The following is a 19,196-nucleotide window of genomic DNA, read 5'->3' on the forward strand; positions in this document are numbered from 1 at the left end:
AAGACCTCAGTGTGTCCACAGGCATTGAAACACTAAAGGCCCCCTTTCCCGTTATTTTAAAGAGTTAGGCATACTCTTGCTAGTCATATGCCAATGTTTGTAGCCTGAAAGCTATTTATCTCCAAGACCAAACTGCATCTCAGATGCCTCTAGATTCTTAGAGCACCTATCCTTCCTTGAACAAGATGCACATATTAATAATAATAGTCCCTCACAACATTTTCACAATGTGGAAAACACTTGCAATAGTAATACTATTGTTATCAACTCTAACACAGAGCTTGGAAAAGTTACTTTTTTGAACTACAACTTCCATCAGCCCAATCCAGTGGCCATGCTGGCAGGGGCTGATTATTATTATTATTATTATTATTATTATTATTATTATTATTATTATTATTATTATTATTATTATTATCTTTATTTATACCCCGCCATTTTTCCAAAACTGGAACTCATGGTGGCTTCCAGATAAAAAATACATATAATTAAAAACATACAAAGTCTACATTAAAATAAGATTAAACTATTTCCAGTATTAAAACCATACACACATATAGCTAAAAAAGTTCAAACTAGTTTAAAAATGATATAATAGACATTAGCAATGCAGCACCCTTCACGCCCTATCCTTAGCCTTCAATTCCAAAGGCTTGTTGGAATAGGAAGGTCTTTGCTTGTCGGTGGAAGGACTGCAAAGAGGGGGTCATTCTTACCTCCCTAGGAAGGGAATTCCAAAGCCTAGGGGCAGCCACCGAGAAGGCCCTCTCACGCGTCCCCACTAGTCGTACTTGAGAAGATGTGGGTATTGAGAGAAGGGCCTCTCCTGAGGATCTCAGGGCCCAGGCAGGCTCATACAGGGAGATATGGTCTGATAAATAGCCTGGACCTAAGCCGTATAGGGCTTTATAGGTCAGCACCAGCACTTTGAATTGTGTCTGGAAACAGACTGGCAACCAGTGGAGCTTTTTTAACAGGGGGGTAGTACGGTCCCTGTAACCAGCCCCCCTTAGCATTCTGGCTGCAGCACGTTGTACCAACTGAAGTTTCTGAACAGTCTTCAGAGGCAGCCCCATGTAGAGCGTGTTACAGTAATCTAAGCGGGATGTAACTAAGGCATGTGTCACCGTGGCCAGATCAGACAGCTCAAGGAACGGGCACAGTTGGCGCACTAATCTTAATTGTGCAAAAGCACTCCTGGCCACTGCAGAAACCTGGGACTCCAAATTTAACGCTGAGTCCAGGAGCACACCCAAACTGCAAACCTCTGTCTTCAGGGGGAGTGTAACCCCATCCAGCACAGGCTGTATCCCTATTCCCTGATTCGCCTTACAACTGACCAGGAGCACCTCTGTCTTGTCTGGATTAAGCTTCAATTTGTTCACCCTTATCCAGTCCACCACTGACGCCAGACACTGGTTTAAAACTGAGACAGCTTCCTTGGAATTAGGTGGAAAGGAGACATAGAGTTGGGTGTCATCAGCATACTGATGGCACCGAACCCCAAACCCCCGGACAACCTCTCCCAGCGGTTTCATGTAGATGTTAAATAGCATAGGGGATGAAACTGAGCCCTGAGGGACCCCACAGGTCAATGGCCAAGGGGTCGAACAGGAATCCCCCAGCACCACTTTCTGGGTTCGTCCCTCCAGGAAGGAATGGAGCCACTGCAAAACAGTGCCCCTAAGTCCCATCCCAGCAAGGCGGCCCAGAAGAATACCATGGTTGATGGTATCAAAAGCCGCTGAGAGGTCCAGCAGAACCAACAGGGATACACTCCCCCTGTCCAGTTCTCTGCGTAGGTCGTCCACCAAGGCAACCAAAGCCATCTCCGTCCCGTAACCAGGCCTGAAACCAGATTGAAATGGATCCAGATAATCTGTTTCATCCAAGAATCCCTGGAGCTGGGAGGCCACCACACGCTTTATTACCTTACCCAAAAATGGAATATTGGACACTGGCCGGTAATTATCCATTATGGAGGGATCCAGGGAGGGCTTTTTTAACAAAGGCCTTACAACTGCCTCGTTTAGGCAACCTGGAACTCTGCCTTGGTGTAAGGAGGCATTAACCACTCCCCCCACCCACTCAGCCAGTCCCTCTCTGGCACTTTTTATAAGCCAGGAAGGGCAAGGGTCTAGCAGACATGTGGTGGCTCTCACCTCTCCAAGGATCTTGTCCACATCCTCGGGCTGTACAAATTGAAAAGAATCCATCATTATTGGAGAGACAGGAGCCAAAGTTACATCCCCTGAGACTGTATCAATTATAGCGTCTAAGTCGGAACGAATCTGAGCGACTTTATCTGCAAAGTGCCGTGCAAACTCTTGACAGCGGGCTGTTGAGTGATCTATATTACCCTCTTGGGGGCCAGAATGTAAAAGACCCCTGACCACTCAAAACAGCTCCACTGGACTGCTCCCTGCAGATGCAATGGTGGCAGAAAAGAATGATTTCTTTGCTGCCCGCACTGCCACGGAGTAGGCCTTCATGAAGGCTCTAGCCCATGTTCAGTCAGACTCGCTCTGAGTCTTCTGCCAACGTCGCTCTAGTCTCCATCTCATTTGTTTCATCACCACCAGCTCCTTGGTAAACCAAGGGGCTGGTTTGGCTCCACTTCGTGAGAGGGGATGCTCAGGAGCGATCATGTCCACCGCCCTGGCCATTTCCCCATTCCAGAGGTCAACCAGAGCTTTGACAGAATCGCCTGCCGAGGTGGCAGGAAAATCCCCAAGAGCCATCAGGAAACCATCTGGATCCATCAGCCTCCTGGGGCGGACCATCCTAATTGGTCCCCCACCCCTGCAGAGGTTCCGAGTCCCAGTGAGTCTAAACTCCACCAGGTAGTGATCTGTCCATGACAAAGGAACTACAGAAAGTTCCTCCACACCAAGATCACCATCATCCCCCTCCACACAGAAAACAAGGTCCAGGGTGTGGCCAGCAACATGAGTGGGGCCAGATACTACTTGGGACAGACCCATGGTTGTCATGGAGGTCATGAAGTCCTGAGCTACTCCCGACAGGGTGGCCTCGGCATGAATGTTGAAGTCCCCCAGCACCACAAGCCGAGGGGACTCCAACATCAGCCCCAAGACCACCCCAGCTAGCTCAGGAAGGGAGACTGTTGAGCAGCGGGGTGGGCGGTACACCAACAGAATCCCTAATCTGTCCCGACCACCCAACTTCAAATACACACACTCACACCCTGGACACTGTGGGGTAGGGCACCTGGTCAGGGAGTATCCCGATAGACCACTGCGACTCCACCTCCCCGCCCCCCAGGTCTTGCCTGCTGCTGCACAGAGAAACCTGGTGGGCAAAGCTGAGAGAGATTAACCCCCCCAGCTTCATCCAACCAGGTCTCAGTAATACAAGCCAGGTCGGCATGCTCATCCAGGATCAAGTCCTGAATGGCCGTTGGGATGGGAGTTGTAGTTCAAAAAAGTAACTTTTCCAAGCTCTGCTCTAACATGGCAAGACATCTTCACATCAGAGGGAGTATCTGTTAAGACCATAAGATACCTTTGGAGCTATATCTTTAGCTCGGGAAATATCAAGCACCGAGGAAGATGTCTAGAGGTGATTAAACCATCCATGGCTCATATCATGTCAGCATGGAAAAATGGGTAAATGGCTTGACTCATTTCTAAACTATTCAAGTTCAACCTCCCCATTTGATAGGCATTTCCAGTCTCCCATATCTCTAGCTGTCAAGTGATAGTTGCATACTGCCAGGAGAAATCATTTCCAGTTGCATGGGGCATATGAGGTGTAAACAGGCTGTGCCTGCAGAAGCCACTAGTTCAGTGGGAAACATGTGGCTCTCCAGATACTGTTGGACTACAACTCCCATCACCCCCAGCCAGCATGGTATTTTTGGACTTGAACTCAGGTTACTATGAGGTAGATATTAAGAGAAAACTGCATAAAAATAGCAATGCAATGGCATTTAACACTTCATAAAGTTGGAAATAGGAACTCTGACAAAAAGCAAAACAAAAGACTTTCTTCCACATGTGGTGGATGTGTTACAGAGCTCAAACATTTTGGAAAATGATTATTTACGCAATATTGCCCTCTACTAATGGATCCTCTTGCCTGTCACCTTAATTTTATACCAGATTTAATCCCTAAAAAGAAATATGTGGTAGAAGGATATACCTTCCAGGAGACTTTTTGTTTGTCAAATTGATAACATTCAATAACTCTTCAAATGCATTTGAATGTGTTAATAAAATATGGAGCCAAAGAACTCCTTGTCACGAGGTCACAATAAATTTGACAGTCCTCTGCAGCCTGCACCTGTGACAACTACTGGGACGGACATTACCCTGCAGAGTGAACCCTTGGGGCAAGGTGGTCCTTCGTGCCACCTGTCAAGAACAATGGAACATGGGTTCATTAGGCTGACTTGGAGACCACACTTGCAAGAACTGCTGGTAGAAGAACCTCCCTGCAGGAAACACTTGTGGTAAAAGGGTTCTCTGCAGAGAGTGAGCCTTCCTTTATACAGAAGGGTATCAGCTTGGTTTTTCTCCTGTGCATGGAAAAGCTGATCTCAGGTGGGTAGCTAGCTCCACCTAGCGTTTGAAGGCAGAAGAGTGCTAAAGAGTTTTATTTTTGTGGTTTTTTTTACAAGGACTTCTTGCTCTGCACAGCTCCTTATTTCAGTTTCTCTTCTGCCTTCCACCAAGAATGTTTGATCTGACTCCTCTCTGCGTTCAGGCCTGTATAGTTTAGTGTTTTTCCCCCCCATTTGTATGTCTGTACTTTTCCCTTCCTTTACTGTTTCCTATGTGTGTCTTGTTTAAAACAAAAAAAGGGGTTTGTCATTTTATGTTTCTCCCCCCTCCCAAGACTTCACGGCGGCGCTGATGCACAGGGGGCTGCACCAAAGGAGGCTCATAGCAACATGTGCAGGTCACAGAGGGACCTGGAATCCCTATCTGAGGAGGAAGGCACCCAATTCCAGCCCACCCTGGAGGCGATTTTTTCTACATCTTCTTCCCCTGAGGAGTTTGAAGGCTTCCTTGAGACAGCTATGTCTCATCAAGCGTTACAGGAGAAGAGGGGTGAAGCATCCTTCGTTTCACCCTCTTCACGTCAGGAACTCCAAGTTCAGGGGGGGTGCACAACCCACACTATTCACATGCTACAACAATTAAAGGACCAGCTGAGAGATTCTCTCCTAATGGATCTAGCCAGAGATCTTTCTACATCAGCAGCTCAGGCTCGACACACCAGCCACACTCTGCCACCTTCAAGAGCGCAAGTGTCACAGGGTCTCACTACACTCCACTCTTCTTCAAATGTGCCCCAACCACTGGGCAGGGCATCACCAGACCCTTATACCGCCTCTCAGGGCAGACATCCTCAACTTCAGGAGGACGCAATGGTGGACCCAGACAACGAGCTGATTGTCCTTGATGAGGAAGAATGGAGTGGAGATTCGGAGTTAGAGGAAGTAGTGACCAATAGGATTTTTCAGGAGGTTCATTTTCTTCCATTCCTGTGCAATGGAAGCTCTGAACCTAAATTCTCCAGAAGATTCTCCAGCTCCCTCAGCATCTAAAATTTCGTCTGTGTGTCCAGGCCTGAAACCCAAGTCAAGGGTGCTATCACTGTTGCCTAAAGTGATCAAGTCCAAATTTGATGCCCCGCTGCAGTTCAAGAAATCGGTTGCAACTGCCAACAAATACTATACGTTGGAACAACACATCATGGACCAACTCAAGGTTCCTCTGGTCGACGCCCCATAGTCAATTTACTAAATCCATCCTTGAACCCAAAAGACTCGGCTGCTCACCTCAAGGATCTGTCAGAGCGCAAGCTGGACCTAGGCCTTAGGAGGATTCATGAGGCCAGTGCGCTCTCCATCAGAGCAGCAGCAGCCTCCTCAGTCTTCGCCAGAGCATCCCTACTGTGGCTAGAGGACTTATTGGACGGCCCACAGCAGGATCCAGCTCGAATCTGGAAGTCTCTTCTGAAAATCTCTAGAGCAGTGACCTTTATGGCAGATGTATCCATGGACGCCATGCAGTTTTTGGCAAGGTCATTAGCAGCGAGTGTTTTCACTCAAATGACTCTATGGTTACGCCATTGGGAGGCTGATACTGCAGCCCACTCTAATCTCGCATCTGAGCCCTATGTGGGTGGCAAACTATTTGGCAACGATGCCCTAGGTCTTGGAGTCAGAAAAGAAGAAAGGTATGCCTACTGCCAAAAAACAAGACGACAAAAGATTCTTCCGTAGACCTTTCCATCCTTATTTGCTCTCCCAGTCCTTTCGAGGCTCCAGGGCATTTGGAAGAGCAAAGGAGTCCCATACGAGCCATCCCTTCTGGAATAGGCAACATACCCAGTCTAAAAGCCAACAACCTTTCCCCAATATATAGGGTTTTGGATCCCAGGCTCGGGGGAATAAGCATCAATTCTGACGCCAGGGTTCCTCAAGTGGGAGGACGCCTTCAACACTTTGCCCACCGTTGGAAGGACATGTCTTCGGACCAATGGGTACTGCACACCCTCAGATATGGACTGAGGGTGGAATTCACCTCTCTCCCTCCAACCAAGTTTATCCCCTCCCCCCTCTAAACATCTCCGGACAAGAGGGAAAGGACTCGTCTTCTGCAGATTGCAGCAATAGAGTCCGTTCCAAGAGGTGAGGAGTTTTTAGGAATCTACTCAGTATTCTTCACTGTCACGAAAAAAGACGGATCTTCCAGAGCAGTTATCAATTTGAAGAACTTAAATCAGTTCAAGATTTAAACCCCAAGATTTAAACAACTTCCGCCCAATTTCAAATCTACCATTCTTGGGCAAGGTCATTGAGCGAGTGGTGGCCAATCAGCTGTCAGCGCACTTGGATGAAACGGATTATTTAGATCCATACCAATCGGGTTTCAGAACTGGACATGGAACTGAAACAGCCTTGGTCGCTCTGGTGGATGATATGAGGAGGGCATTAGATAGGGGAGAATCCACCTTTCTTGTCCTCCTAGATCTCTCAGCGGCTTTTGATACCGTCGACCACGGTATCTTGCTGGATCGTCTGGAGGGATTAGGAATAGGAGGCACAGTATTAAACTGGTTCCGTTCCTTTCTCTCCGATAGGCACCAACAGGTGGCATTGGGAGATGTGGTTTCAGACCCTTGGCCCCTCAATTGCGGTGTGCCACAGGGCTCTATCCTTTCTCCCATGCTATTTAACATCTATGTAAAACCACTGGGAGCTATCATCAGGAGGTTTGGGCTGCAGTGCCACCAATATGCGGATGACACTCAGCTCTACCTCTCATTTAAGTCCTCACCAGAGTCGGCTGTGGAGACCATGTCCAAGTGTCTGGAATCCGTGAGTGGATGGATGGGAAGAAACAGGCTAAAGCTGAATCCTGATAAAACTGAGGTACTGCTCGTGGGAGACAAGGGGGGGTTAGGAAACATCGACCTGGTATTTAATGGGGTAAAATTGCCCCTGAAGGACCAGGTCCGCAGCCTCGGGGTGATCCTTGATTCTAAGCTGTCCATGGAGGCTCAGGTTTCATCGGTGTGCCGGGCAGCTTGGGGTCAACTGCGTCTCATATGAAGACTGCAACCCTACCTTCCTGTCCACCAGCTCCCACTCGTAGTACACGCTCTGGTCACCTCTCATTTAGACTACTGCAATGCGGTCTACGTGGGGTTGCCCTTGAAAACAGTCCGGAAATTACAGCTGGTACAAAATACGGCGGCTCGTCTACTTACGAACACCCGCCGTTATGATCATATTACCCCAGTGCTGTACAATCTACACTGGCTTCCAGTTATTTTCCGGGCTCAATTCAAGGTGTTGGTATTAACCTATAAATCCCTGTATGGTTTTGGCCCAGTATACCTGATGGAGCGCCTCCAACATCATAAATTGTGCCGCCCTACAAGATCTGCCACTCAGGGCCTCCTCTCAGTCCCGTCAACTAAAGTGATTGGGTTGGTGAGGACTCGGGAGAGGGCCTTCTCTGTGGCGGCCCCCACGATTTGGAACTCCCTCCCAATAGATCTTCGACATGCCCCTTCCTTATATATATTTCGCCGAGGCCTGAAGACTTGGCTTTTCCATCAGGCCTTTATGAACTTGAGACTTCTAAGGTGAACTAGCTTCAGAATTGTATTACTGACAACTCTACTAAATATTGTAATTTTGCATTGTGCTGTACTGGTTATATTGTTTTTATTGTATCATATTTTACCATGTATTTTATCGTGCTTTATTGTACGCCGCCTAGAGTGGCCATTGGCCAGATAGGCGGCCTATAAATTAAAGTTTATTATTATTATATTAGTTCATACAATACTGCAGGTTCCGCATGGAAACTTTACTGTCCATCAAGGAGGCATTGAGAAAGGGAGACTTCCTCTCATCTATCAATCTGAAGGAGGCCTATCTGCATGTCCCTGTTTTTCAACCTCACAGACGTTACCTCCAGTTTGTGGTGGGGCAGGATCACTTTCAGTACAGGGCCATGCCCTTTGGTCTGGCTTCTGCCCCCAGAGTATTCACGAAGATCGTGGTTGCTTTGGTGTCACACCTCAGGACGCAGGGGGGCCATGTCTTTCCTTACCTGGATGACTTTCTCCTCCGGTCTCTGTCCCTCCACAAGGCTTGGGAAGATCTGTACATCACCCTAGCATGCCTCAAGGATCACGGCTTCCTGGTTAACCAAACCAAGAGCCAGCTTTGTCCAGCCCACCGCATAATACATTTGGAGGCCACCATAGACTTGCAGCAGGGACTCATAACGTTAGCTCAAGACAGAGTAGACAAGATAATTACAGCTGTCACACAGCTCCTATTTTCTCCTTCAGCGGATCTTATGCACCTGGCAGGTATCTTGGGTTGATGGTCTCAACCTATCAGACTACACCATGGACGCGTCACCACTCTCAACCACTCCAGTGGGCGCTATTGCTTTTTCAAAGTGACATTGCGGCCAGGCATCACCAGAAGGTAGCACTTTCACCAGTGGTCTGTCGCTCCCTGCTATGGTGGGCGCACAAACCCAATCTACTAAGGGGAGTGCCGTTCAGGACCCTCCACGAACCCTGATCACCTCAGATGCCAGCCTGGCAGGCTGGGGAGCCATTTTCAACAGCCACATAATACAAGGGACTTGGTCACCACAGGAGTCAGTACTTCCAATCAATCTTCTGGAGCTTCGTGCAATTCGGCTAGCCCTGAGACACTTCACAGAGATCAAACAGTTGGGGGCGGTGATGGTCAGGACAGACAACATAGCGGCAAAATCACGTTTGAATCGTCAGGGAGGCACATGTTCCCCACAACTACAGAAGGAAGCTGCCCTGCTGTTCCAGTGGGCGGAAACACACGTGGACTCAGTCCTCGCAGAATACCTCAAGGGGGAGGACAACTGCCAAGCAGATTGGCTCAGCAGACAGAAGGTGCATCAGGGAGAATGGAAGCTTCACCTGTTGGCCTTTTAGGAAATAGTGAGACACTTTGGCAGAGTCAAGGCGGACCTAGTTGCCACACACCTCAACTGCCAGGTGAAATGATTTTTCTCCAGATACGTGACACCAGAGGCAGAAGGCATAGATGCTCTGGGGTCCCAGTGGCCCAAGGACAACTCTACGACTTCCAACCTCTTCCAATCATTCCCATGGTACTTCAAAAGATCTGAACTGAAAGGGCAAGAGTTCTACTGATAGCTCCTTGGTGGCCAAGGAGACCCTGGTTCCCGGAACTCATTGATCTGTCAATCGATCCTCCGTGGCAAATTCCCCTCAGGGAAGACCTATTGTCGCAGGGACAGCTTCTTCACCCAGACCCAGGATGGCTGGTGCTTCACGTCTGGAGACTGGGAGACAACGCCTCTTAAAATGAGGCATTCCAGCTCAAGTGGGCTAGGTTTTATTATCATTGTTTTTAGATTGTTAATGTCTAATGTATTTGTATGTTTATTTTGTACATCACCCAGAGTGGCTGGATAACCAGCAAGATGGGCAACTAATAAATTTAATAATAAATAAATAAATAAAGCAGTGGAAACTATGGTGGCCTCAAGACGCCCTTCCACAATTAGAATATATGAGACTACATGGAAGGCCTTCTCGACATGGTCACAAAAAATGAGTTTAATTCCAAAGAAAGCAGGTATAAATGACATTCTCTGCTTCCTACAGGATGGCTTGTCCTTGGCTCTTAGGCCAAGCACTCTCTGACGACAGGCTTCAGCCCTTTTGGTGGTTCTGTCTACATCTTCGGAGAAACCACTGGGATCTCATCCATTACTCAGGCATTTTCTACGTGGGGCAACGGCATCAGCACCTCCTACGATCCATCATTACCCAACTTGGGATCTACACAAGGTGTTAACGGCCCTACAAAAGCCCCCTTTTGAACCCCTAAGACAAATTTCCCTACGTCTCCTATTCTTTAAGGTCTTGTTCCTTGTGGCCATTACTTCGGCCCAGAGAGTGCCTGAGTTGAATGCTCTCTCTGTTGACAAGAATTTCTGTGTGTTTCATAAGGATATAGTACTACATACTGTCCCTTCTTTTCGTCCTAAAGTACTTTATACCTTCCACTGTCAGCAAGAGCTGGTACTTCTTTCTTTTCGTCCTAATCCCATTCACCCCACAGAGAAAGCGTGGCATTCACTGGATGTGCAAAGAGCCCTGAAAGTGTATATCTCTAAAACAAAACATCTCCATTAGACAGATAGTTTATTTGTCTCCTTCCACTCAGCATCTTTCAGGAAGAAAGTGTCTTTGTCCACACTCACTAGGTGGATCAAGGCATGTATCACACTGGCCTACGCCTCTCTAAGGTTAGCCTGGCCGGCCAGGATAGTGGCCCACTCAAGTAGGCCGGCAGCCACATCGGCAGCATTCTCACACCATGCATCTGTCACAGAGATTTGTAGACCAGCTACATGGACTGCACCTAATACATTTATTAAACACTATAAGATTAACACATATGCATCAGCAGAGGCAGCTTTTGGGCGGAGAGTGCTACAACATGTTATCCCAGATCACTAGTGTAATCATCCCAGCGATGTTCCCACCCTACATGGGTCAGCTTTGCTATGCCCCACCTGAGACCAGCTTTTCCATGCACAGGAGAAAAGACATACCATAAAACGGTTTTCTCTGTGCATGTCAAAAGCTGATCTCAGAGCCACTCCCTAGGAGAGGTGGGCTGCGATCACTGTCTTTTTCATCTTAGGCCTACAGCAGAGAACGTATGAGTGCTGTTGTCTCTTGTTTTGTGTCGATGTTTCCTATTATTTCTCTTTGTTCTTTCCTCCTGTTGGCTGGCTTGTTACCAAAACTGAAATAAGGAGCTGTGCAGAGCAGGAAGTCCTTGTAAAAAAAACAAAAACAAAATTCTTTAGCACTCTTCCGCCTTCAACTGCTAGGTGGAGCTAGCTACCCACCTAAGATCAGCTTTTGACATGCACAGAGAAAACTGTTTTACGGTAAGACCAAATGTCTTTTTTCCTCCAACTGTATGGAAGCTATTTTGGTTTCCTCTGTTTCAAATATACTAGCTGGAATATTTATGGTCTATAGGTTACTGTAATATTATTTGGAATGTGATGAAAACACAATGGGGTGATATCCATTTCTGTGGGGTTTTGCTATTGATTCCTGTGAAAAACATCTGGAGAGAAGTGACATCAACCTGAATAAAAGCAACAAGTAGGATGCCCCAGGGTTCTGTCCTGGGTCTAGCAATATTTAAAACCTTTGTAGGTAACTTGGAGTGCCAAGGATGCTCTTCAAATTTGCAGAAGACACCAAACTGAATAGGGTAGCTTATGCCTTCGAAGACAGAAACAGGATCCAAGATTATCTTTACAGCTTGGAGAACTGGGCCAAAGCTAACAAAATAAATTCCAGAAGATGAATGTAAAGGTCTGCATTTAGATAGGAAGAATCAGATACACAAATACAGGGTGGGTAACACCAAGTTTGACATGCGAAAATAGTCTATGGGTTTTATGAGACGGCAAGGGTGACCAATAGACAGCAGTGCTACATTCTAGCTAGATTCAAGTGCTAATTCTGGATTACTTCAATAAAAGTGTCTGAATCACAAGAAGTAATGGTACTACTCTATTCTGCTTTTGTCAGACATCAGCTAGTATACTTTGAGGTGACTTCCATGAGTCTGTAAACCAGAAGATGGCTTCAAACAATAACTGAAAAATGTCCAGCTCTCAGAATTTTAAGGTGGTGGACTCTCCTCCTTTAGAGGTCCTGACAGTACAAGCAATTCCAAGGCAATAGGACATACCGCCTTGGAATGTGGTGGACTCTGCTTCATTAGAGGTTTTTTAAGTAGGGGCTAGATGGTTTCTTGTTAAGACTACTGCATTGTTGGATTTCCTGCATTAGCAGGGGTTAGATTTGATGGCCTTTGACGTCTCTTCCAACACTATGGTGTTATGACAAATGGAATAAGAATTTCAATAATCACTTTTGAAAGTTTATTTCCAAATACCAGTGACAGTACTTAATGTTTTCACATCTCTCTCTTCTAGTCATCTTTAAAGCGAAGGTTTTTGTTGGGAGAATTATTATTTTAAGGGAATCAACCAATTGCATCAACACATTTTTTCCCCTTTGATCATCTGCCGACAGGTGGTCTGGCAGATGGTGTAATAATGTGTGTTTGTTTTTCTAAACAGTGTTTATGGCTGTCCTTTGGCAAAAAAAAGAAAGACGCAAGAGAAACAACCCCAAGAACCTGCTCCTAAAAGAAAATCCTTCGTGGTTAAAACGGACAACTCTTCAGTAGATGAGTGCTATGAAACAGATGGAACTGAGGAAATGGATGATAAAGAGGAGGAAGAGGAAGAGGAAGAAGAATATTCTGATGATAATGAGGAGCAAGGTGATGACGAAGAGGATGAGGAGGATGAAGTAGATCGGGAAGAGGAGGAGGTTGAAGAGGAGGAGGAGGAAGAGGAGGAGGAGGAGGAGGAAGCAGATGAAGTAGAGGAGGAGGAAGAAGAAGAGGAAGAGGAGGAGGAAGAGGAAGAGGAAGAAAGTGGTAATGAATAGATAAACACCATGTGTATTTTGGGTTAATCTTCCAGTGTGGTGCAATGGGATTCAGCAGTGCAGTTCTCATTAAGGCTAATACAAGTCCCTATGCTTAAATCTCTCTGCTCCACACTATCAGTCGCTCTCTTGTGTTCTCTTAATAATTATTTTCAGATCACCGTCTTACAAATAGCTCTCGAAACAACTAGTAGTCCAATTTTCAAAATGTGTAGTTTAGACACCTGCATGCCAAAAATTCCTGCAGAAATATGAGGCTGTATTGATGCCTGCAGTTATCAAAGCCACAAAATCAGCTAAATAACTTGGAAAGCAAATAGTTATGTGTACACATATCTGTATTAACAATTTACATGTGTGTTTGCTGTACTTGTCTGCTTCATAGTAGTTGCTTGCTTCTCGTATGGATATGGTCACATGTTTGCAGGTGCTCTTGGCAATGCAATATGGACATCTTCCCTTTTGAAAATTTGAACCTACACCTTATTTTAGACAAGAAACAAGTGATATATACTTTGGTTCTTTGAGACTTGGATGTTGTGTACTTTAGCTGACTTTCTTAAAACTATGGAGACTGGCAGATTTACAGAGGCATCCTTGTTAAAAGCATTATATGCATATACTGTTTTACAAATTAAGAGACACTCATTAGACTTCCAGTTAATATATTGCCAACGCCAAAGGCATTTTTATTCTTTCCAAGTGATGTGGACTCTTAAAATTACTGGTGTTTTTCAGATTATGTCAACACTGGTTTGTAATAGTTTAATTTCAGGAGTTCCTACAGCAATCAGATCATAACATAATGCCATGAAAATGAACATTCATGTAAAACATTAATGAACTATTTAAAAGTATTTTGTTCCCATTCCCAGGGAACCCATTTTTGGTTGGGTAGATTCACCTTTCTAGCCAATAAAAATATAAGAAAAGGTTTCGACACTCCTCAGTCAGATTCCTCTTAGGAGCCAAGTATGAAAGCTGTCTGATTTTTGTTTCAGAATTATCTTAGGTAAGAAGCAGAAGACAGTTTAAAAGTACTGCGTTAAAATAGACTAGAAAGGTGTGTCTCATAAGTTTCCTTCTCCGGATTCCACCAAATTATTAGAGAAGGAAGATAGTCAAGAACTGTATAGGGACATGGTGTCTTTCATATTCTGTTAATTTGGAATCTGAACAGGAGGAAGTGTGCAATAATTAATCACAGCTTAGTTAAGAAGGCTAACTGTACAGATAAGAAAATTTCTAGAACACAGCAAACGTTATAATAATTTGGAACTATGCACACTTATCTGTGAGTGAGGCCCATTGGATACAATGAAGCTTACTTCTGAGTAAACTTGCATAGGATTGGACTGTTAGATAGCAAAGAATGGACCTATGCTATCAAAAATAGTGAGGATAAACAAACTAACTCAGACTCGAATTTAGGTAACTTGGTGAACTAGACCGATATATTATGGAACATGCTACCTTTACTAGTTCCCTACTCAGCGAAGTGTCCTGAACCAGTAACCAGCTGGTATTGTTTTATGGGGGATTTTTTGTGCACAGCTAGTTCTTGTTAGAAACAGGAACTAGAGTGTTTAATGATAGGGAAGTGCACTGCCTCCATTAGCTGATCATAAGCAATAACCTTTAGATTCCTGATTTGGCAAATATAATGCTTTAAAATACAGGAAATCAGAAAGGTATGAACAAAATAAGTTTATTTAGTACTGTAGGAAAATAATTTTATTACTGTTTTTTTTTAATCCTCACATATAGCTAGGCAACACAGTTGTTGCTTGTTAGAGCACAAAGATATCCTGAAACAAATAAGTGAATATAACATAAACTTGCTTTTCTTCCATTCAAGATGTGAAGGTTCCATTAGCTTTGTTTATCATGGTGTATTAATGAAGGAGATCAGGAGAAATGCAATTACATATCTGAGATTTTTCTAAATTCAAGCCAATATAGGCATAACACTCCAGATTTCTTAAGTATAGCTAAGAGACTGAAATCAGGTTGTGGAGTTGCATAGGCTTTTCACAACCCACTGGCAATTGTGGTTAAGGCTTAACCAGTGTTCAAAGCTAATTAGTGGATCTTGCTTAGCATTGACAGTGGTTAAGGCCAGCGGGGACAGACAGAGCACAAGAGAGAAGGGAATGTGTGGAGGTAGCATTCTCTCAATCTCTAAACCATAGTTAAGAGACTGGGTGTCTTATGTCTATGCCATCATTATCTTCTTTCTCTCTGTTGATAAAGTGAATATTTGAGACTCTGTTTTGGGAAAGCTACAACTCATTAGCAAAAGTTTCTTCTGAGACTACTGTACTATCAGGGCAGTTAACAAATTCCATAACTACACTGCAGAATATTACAGATGTCTTTAGCTTGTAAAGTTCCACCAAATGGGGTTATATCCAAATAAACTGACTACTGTGAAAATAAAAAAGCAAGGCAAAGAAGCCCTGAATGTGCAGCCAAGCCCTTCTGCATGCTTACTAAGGATTGCCTTATTTCCTGAGATGTCTATGGCTTTTACAGAGAGACCCCTGAATCAGGGAGCACAGAAGTCTGCATTATGGAGAGAGGCCTAAGGGATTCTGGAGGGTGGTTGGACGCTCTGGACTTAGTCCTCTGGGATCCCAATTTCTGTAATTTTCTAGGTTCCTTCTCTGAGAAATCAATCTAGTTGCTGTGGATTTACATTAATGCATCTAAATGTTCATAAGGGTTTGTAGGATTTTAGAAGCATAGATCCTGAAGCATATAAATAAGATATATACTTCAAAAGCAGTTAGGCTCTTATGAAAATTCCACTCCTAGTCTTTGATTAAATATACAAAGCATACTAAAGCAACACTCTTACAAATCTCAAAATACCAATTAAAGAGAACCAAAGAACAAGATGAACCCCTAAAATTCTCTTTCAACAGTTAAAGAAGCTCTCTTTCGTATACCATTAAGTATACTTATTTTTTTTTGGTTTAATATATACTGTGTTACCCTCTTGAAAGGCCATAACAGCTCTACCTAAGGCATTAAAAGAATGAATAATGTTTTGAATTTCTTTCATTCCCTCCTCAAAAATAGAAAATACAAGAGAATCCCCCTGCCCTTTGAAATAATCTATCACATAAGTCCTATGCAGCACGGCAGAATGAGTCCTTGTGGGGGGAAGCTATTTCTAGGATTGCCGTCCTTTGTGGTGGTTATTGCTAATTAGTTTTAATGTCCCATATAATTTGCAAGGCCAAACTAAGTGACACATTTCTCCTCCTTCTGAGAGGATATCCCAAAGACTGTTTCACAAAGCTTTTCTATTATAGAAAGAAATCTCCGCTGGAGGAGCTCCAGGAACAGATGTTCCAAGGCACCATTTAGCCTATATCATATGAAGACATTCAAGATGGCTTGTGCTCCAGGTATTTCATAAACCCCTCAGGGTCAGGAAGAATCAGGTTGATTCTAGAACTCCCAGGAGAGTGATTACAAATGATGAAAACACTAATCCATGTCATATAATTGTTCTGTACAAATTTATATTTATGTTTCCTTAAAGAGGGGTGGGTTAGATCTGGTTTAGATTTTTATTTTATTTTATATTTATTTATTAAATTTATATACTGCCCTTTCTCCCAGAAGGAGGAAGATTTATATCTGGATTTTTTTTATATCTTCATACATCTTGCACACATTAATATTTTTTCCAATTCACATTATTGTGAAAATGTGACATATTTAATGTGACAACAGGCTGGACATTTTAACTAGGGTTTCCACTTTTCATTCTGGCAAATTACGGGCAACTCATCATATTGGTAGGGAGAAATAAGTAGAACATGAAAGGATTTGAGTGCAACCACAGCATAATCATGATATTAATATAAAATTAAGAAATTAAAAACAGCTCACTAATGTTGAATGCTTGTAGCAGAATTTTGTTCTAGTTTTCAAACAGGTATAGCATACAAAACAGTTCACCTTTATTCCTTTGTTGTTGTATTGTTGTTCTTGTTGAAAGGCATGCATATGCTGTTACTCTTTGGTGACCCTAAAAGACCTCCCGTTTCCTTCAATTCACATATATATGAAATTGAAGACAGGATTTTTCAAAGCTTGTTCAGACATACATCTGCCTTCAGAAACTATCCATAAGCATTTCTTTTAGTATGGCCAAAACTCCCACCAAACTATGGATATTCCATACAAAAATTATGGACTTGTACCCCTTCATAAAACAGTAAGGCAGCAGTTAGACTTGCAGGAAGGAGAAGATTTATCAACTTTCATGTGGAGATAAGAGTGAAGATTACTTAGAATGGGCACACTGTTTCCTTTTGTCTATACAAAATTACTGTCCAGCTTTAACATTTGTTTTGCTAGTATGTTATGGCAGGAATAAGTCTTACAGGAATGCATTTATCCGTACAGTAGAAAGAAACAGCTGACTGATTTAAATAAATTCTGCAGCATGTAGATCAAGCTCAGTATTTTTTTTTCTTCAAAGACGGGTTGCTATACCTCAAGAAATCCATTTTCTTGAGCTAAACCAGCAGTGGGGAACCTGAGATCCTACAGAACCTGTTCTACATTACCAGAGGTCAGGGATGATAGAAGTTGTAGTCTCACAACATCTGGAGTGCCACAGTTTCACCATATTTGAGCAAGACAATACAGCAATATTCCACAGAGTCTTTAAAGGAAGTGTGAGGAATCTTTGGCCCTCCAGATGTTGCTGAACTACAACTCCCATCATTTCAGGTCATGGGCCATGGTTGCTGGGGCTGATGGGAGTTGTAGTTCAGCAATATCTGGAAGACCAAAGCACACACAACACCTGTTTTAAAACAATAACACATACTGTACCTTGGTCAGTTGAATGCACCAGTTGGGGGATTTAAAATGTTTGCTTACATGATAGAAAAAGACTATGAAGCATTTGAAGCCTGTACTATTTGCATAGTAGCCTATGGCTGGTAGTAAAAACTACAGCCTCCTCTGATACTTCATAACTATAGTCTTTCAACAGCAAAACATACAACAAAATCAATCTCCTCGTATCTTTTAGCAGATTTTTTAAATATGGACTTTTAGGAACCACTCACTATGTGGTATAAACTTAAATTTCATTCTAGAGAGTCCTTAAATCTACAATAAGTTTGACTCGGCAAACCTATCCATAAGACAAGACAAGCAGAACAAACTGATTGGCAATGACTAGTTGAGCATACTAGCGTGTGCTGGTGGGAAACGTAGTAACTATATTGTTCACCACTTAGACATTTTAAAATATTAAGCAGTTTATAAATGCTTTAAAATAAATAAATAAAATAAATAAATTATTATCCTTTTATCCACAGTCGGACATGGGGATTAGCTCCATCTGTGCTGATGGAGGCTTAAGCCACATCCACACCAGACCTTTATTCCACATTAAACAGCCATAGCTTCTCCCAAAGAATCATGGGAAGTATAGTTTGTGATGGGTGTTGAGAGTTGTTAGGAGATGCCCTTTTCCTCTCGCAGAGCTCCAGTTCCCAGAATTCTCTGGGACTAGGGGCTGACTGGTAAATCACTCTGGCCACTGGAGCTCTGTCAGGGGAATAGGACATCTCCTAACATTTCTCAGCACCCTTCACAACTACACCTGCCAGGATTCTTTGGGGGATTTAATGTGGAATAAATGTTTGGTGTGGTTGAACATAAGAGCCCAGCTGGATCAGATCAAAGATACATCTAGTGCAAGGTTGGAGACCCTGCAGCCCACAGGTCTTTTTAGGCCTGTGAGCCTTCCCTATTTGGCCCACCTAGTCAAGCCAAGCCCACCTGCCTTACACTTGACATCATATATGAAGTTAGGTGTGGGGCAGGTAAAACTGTGTCAGGGCCAAAAAGGGGCTTACAGGCATTGCTGGCCAGCTGATTAGCAGCACTTGCAAAACCCTTTGCAAGGCACTTTGAAGCCCCAACTATCAGCTGATTGTCAGGGCTTAAAAGTGCAGCACAGGGCTCTCTGCAAGAACCAACAATCATCTGATTGTCAGCACTTAAAGAGAGCCCTTCACAGCCAAAGCCCCAACAATCAGCTGGGATTAGCTGCATTTGGGAGATCCCCTTTGAGAACTCCCTAG

The 19,196-nt window shown here is 43.9% G+C and overlaps 1 protein-coding gene across 1 annotated transcript in view; it reads left to right on the forward strand.

Annotated features, from left to right (window-relative positions):
* Window positions 1–19,196, forward strand: part of MYT1L (myelin transcription factor 1 like) — a 585,413-nt gene that overhangs the window by 438,304 nt on the left and 127,913 nt on the right. Inside the window, exon 7 of the mRNA XM_061622863.1 lies at window positions 12,696–13,060. Coding sequence (XP_061478847.1) covers window positions 12,696–13,060 — 365 coding nt within the window. The remainder of the gene's footprint in view (window positions 1–12,695; window positions 13,061–19,196) is intronic.

Source organism: Rhineura floridana, chromosome 4, assembly GCF_030035675.1.
Source record: "Rhineura floridana isolate rRhiFlo1 chromosome 4, rRhiFlo1.hap2, whole genome shotgun sequence".
NCBI classification, from domain to species: Eukaryota; Metazoa; Chordata; class Lepidosauria; order Squamata; family Rhineuridae; genus Rhineura; species Rhineura floridana.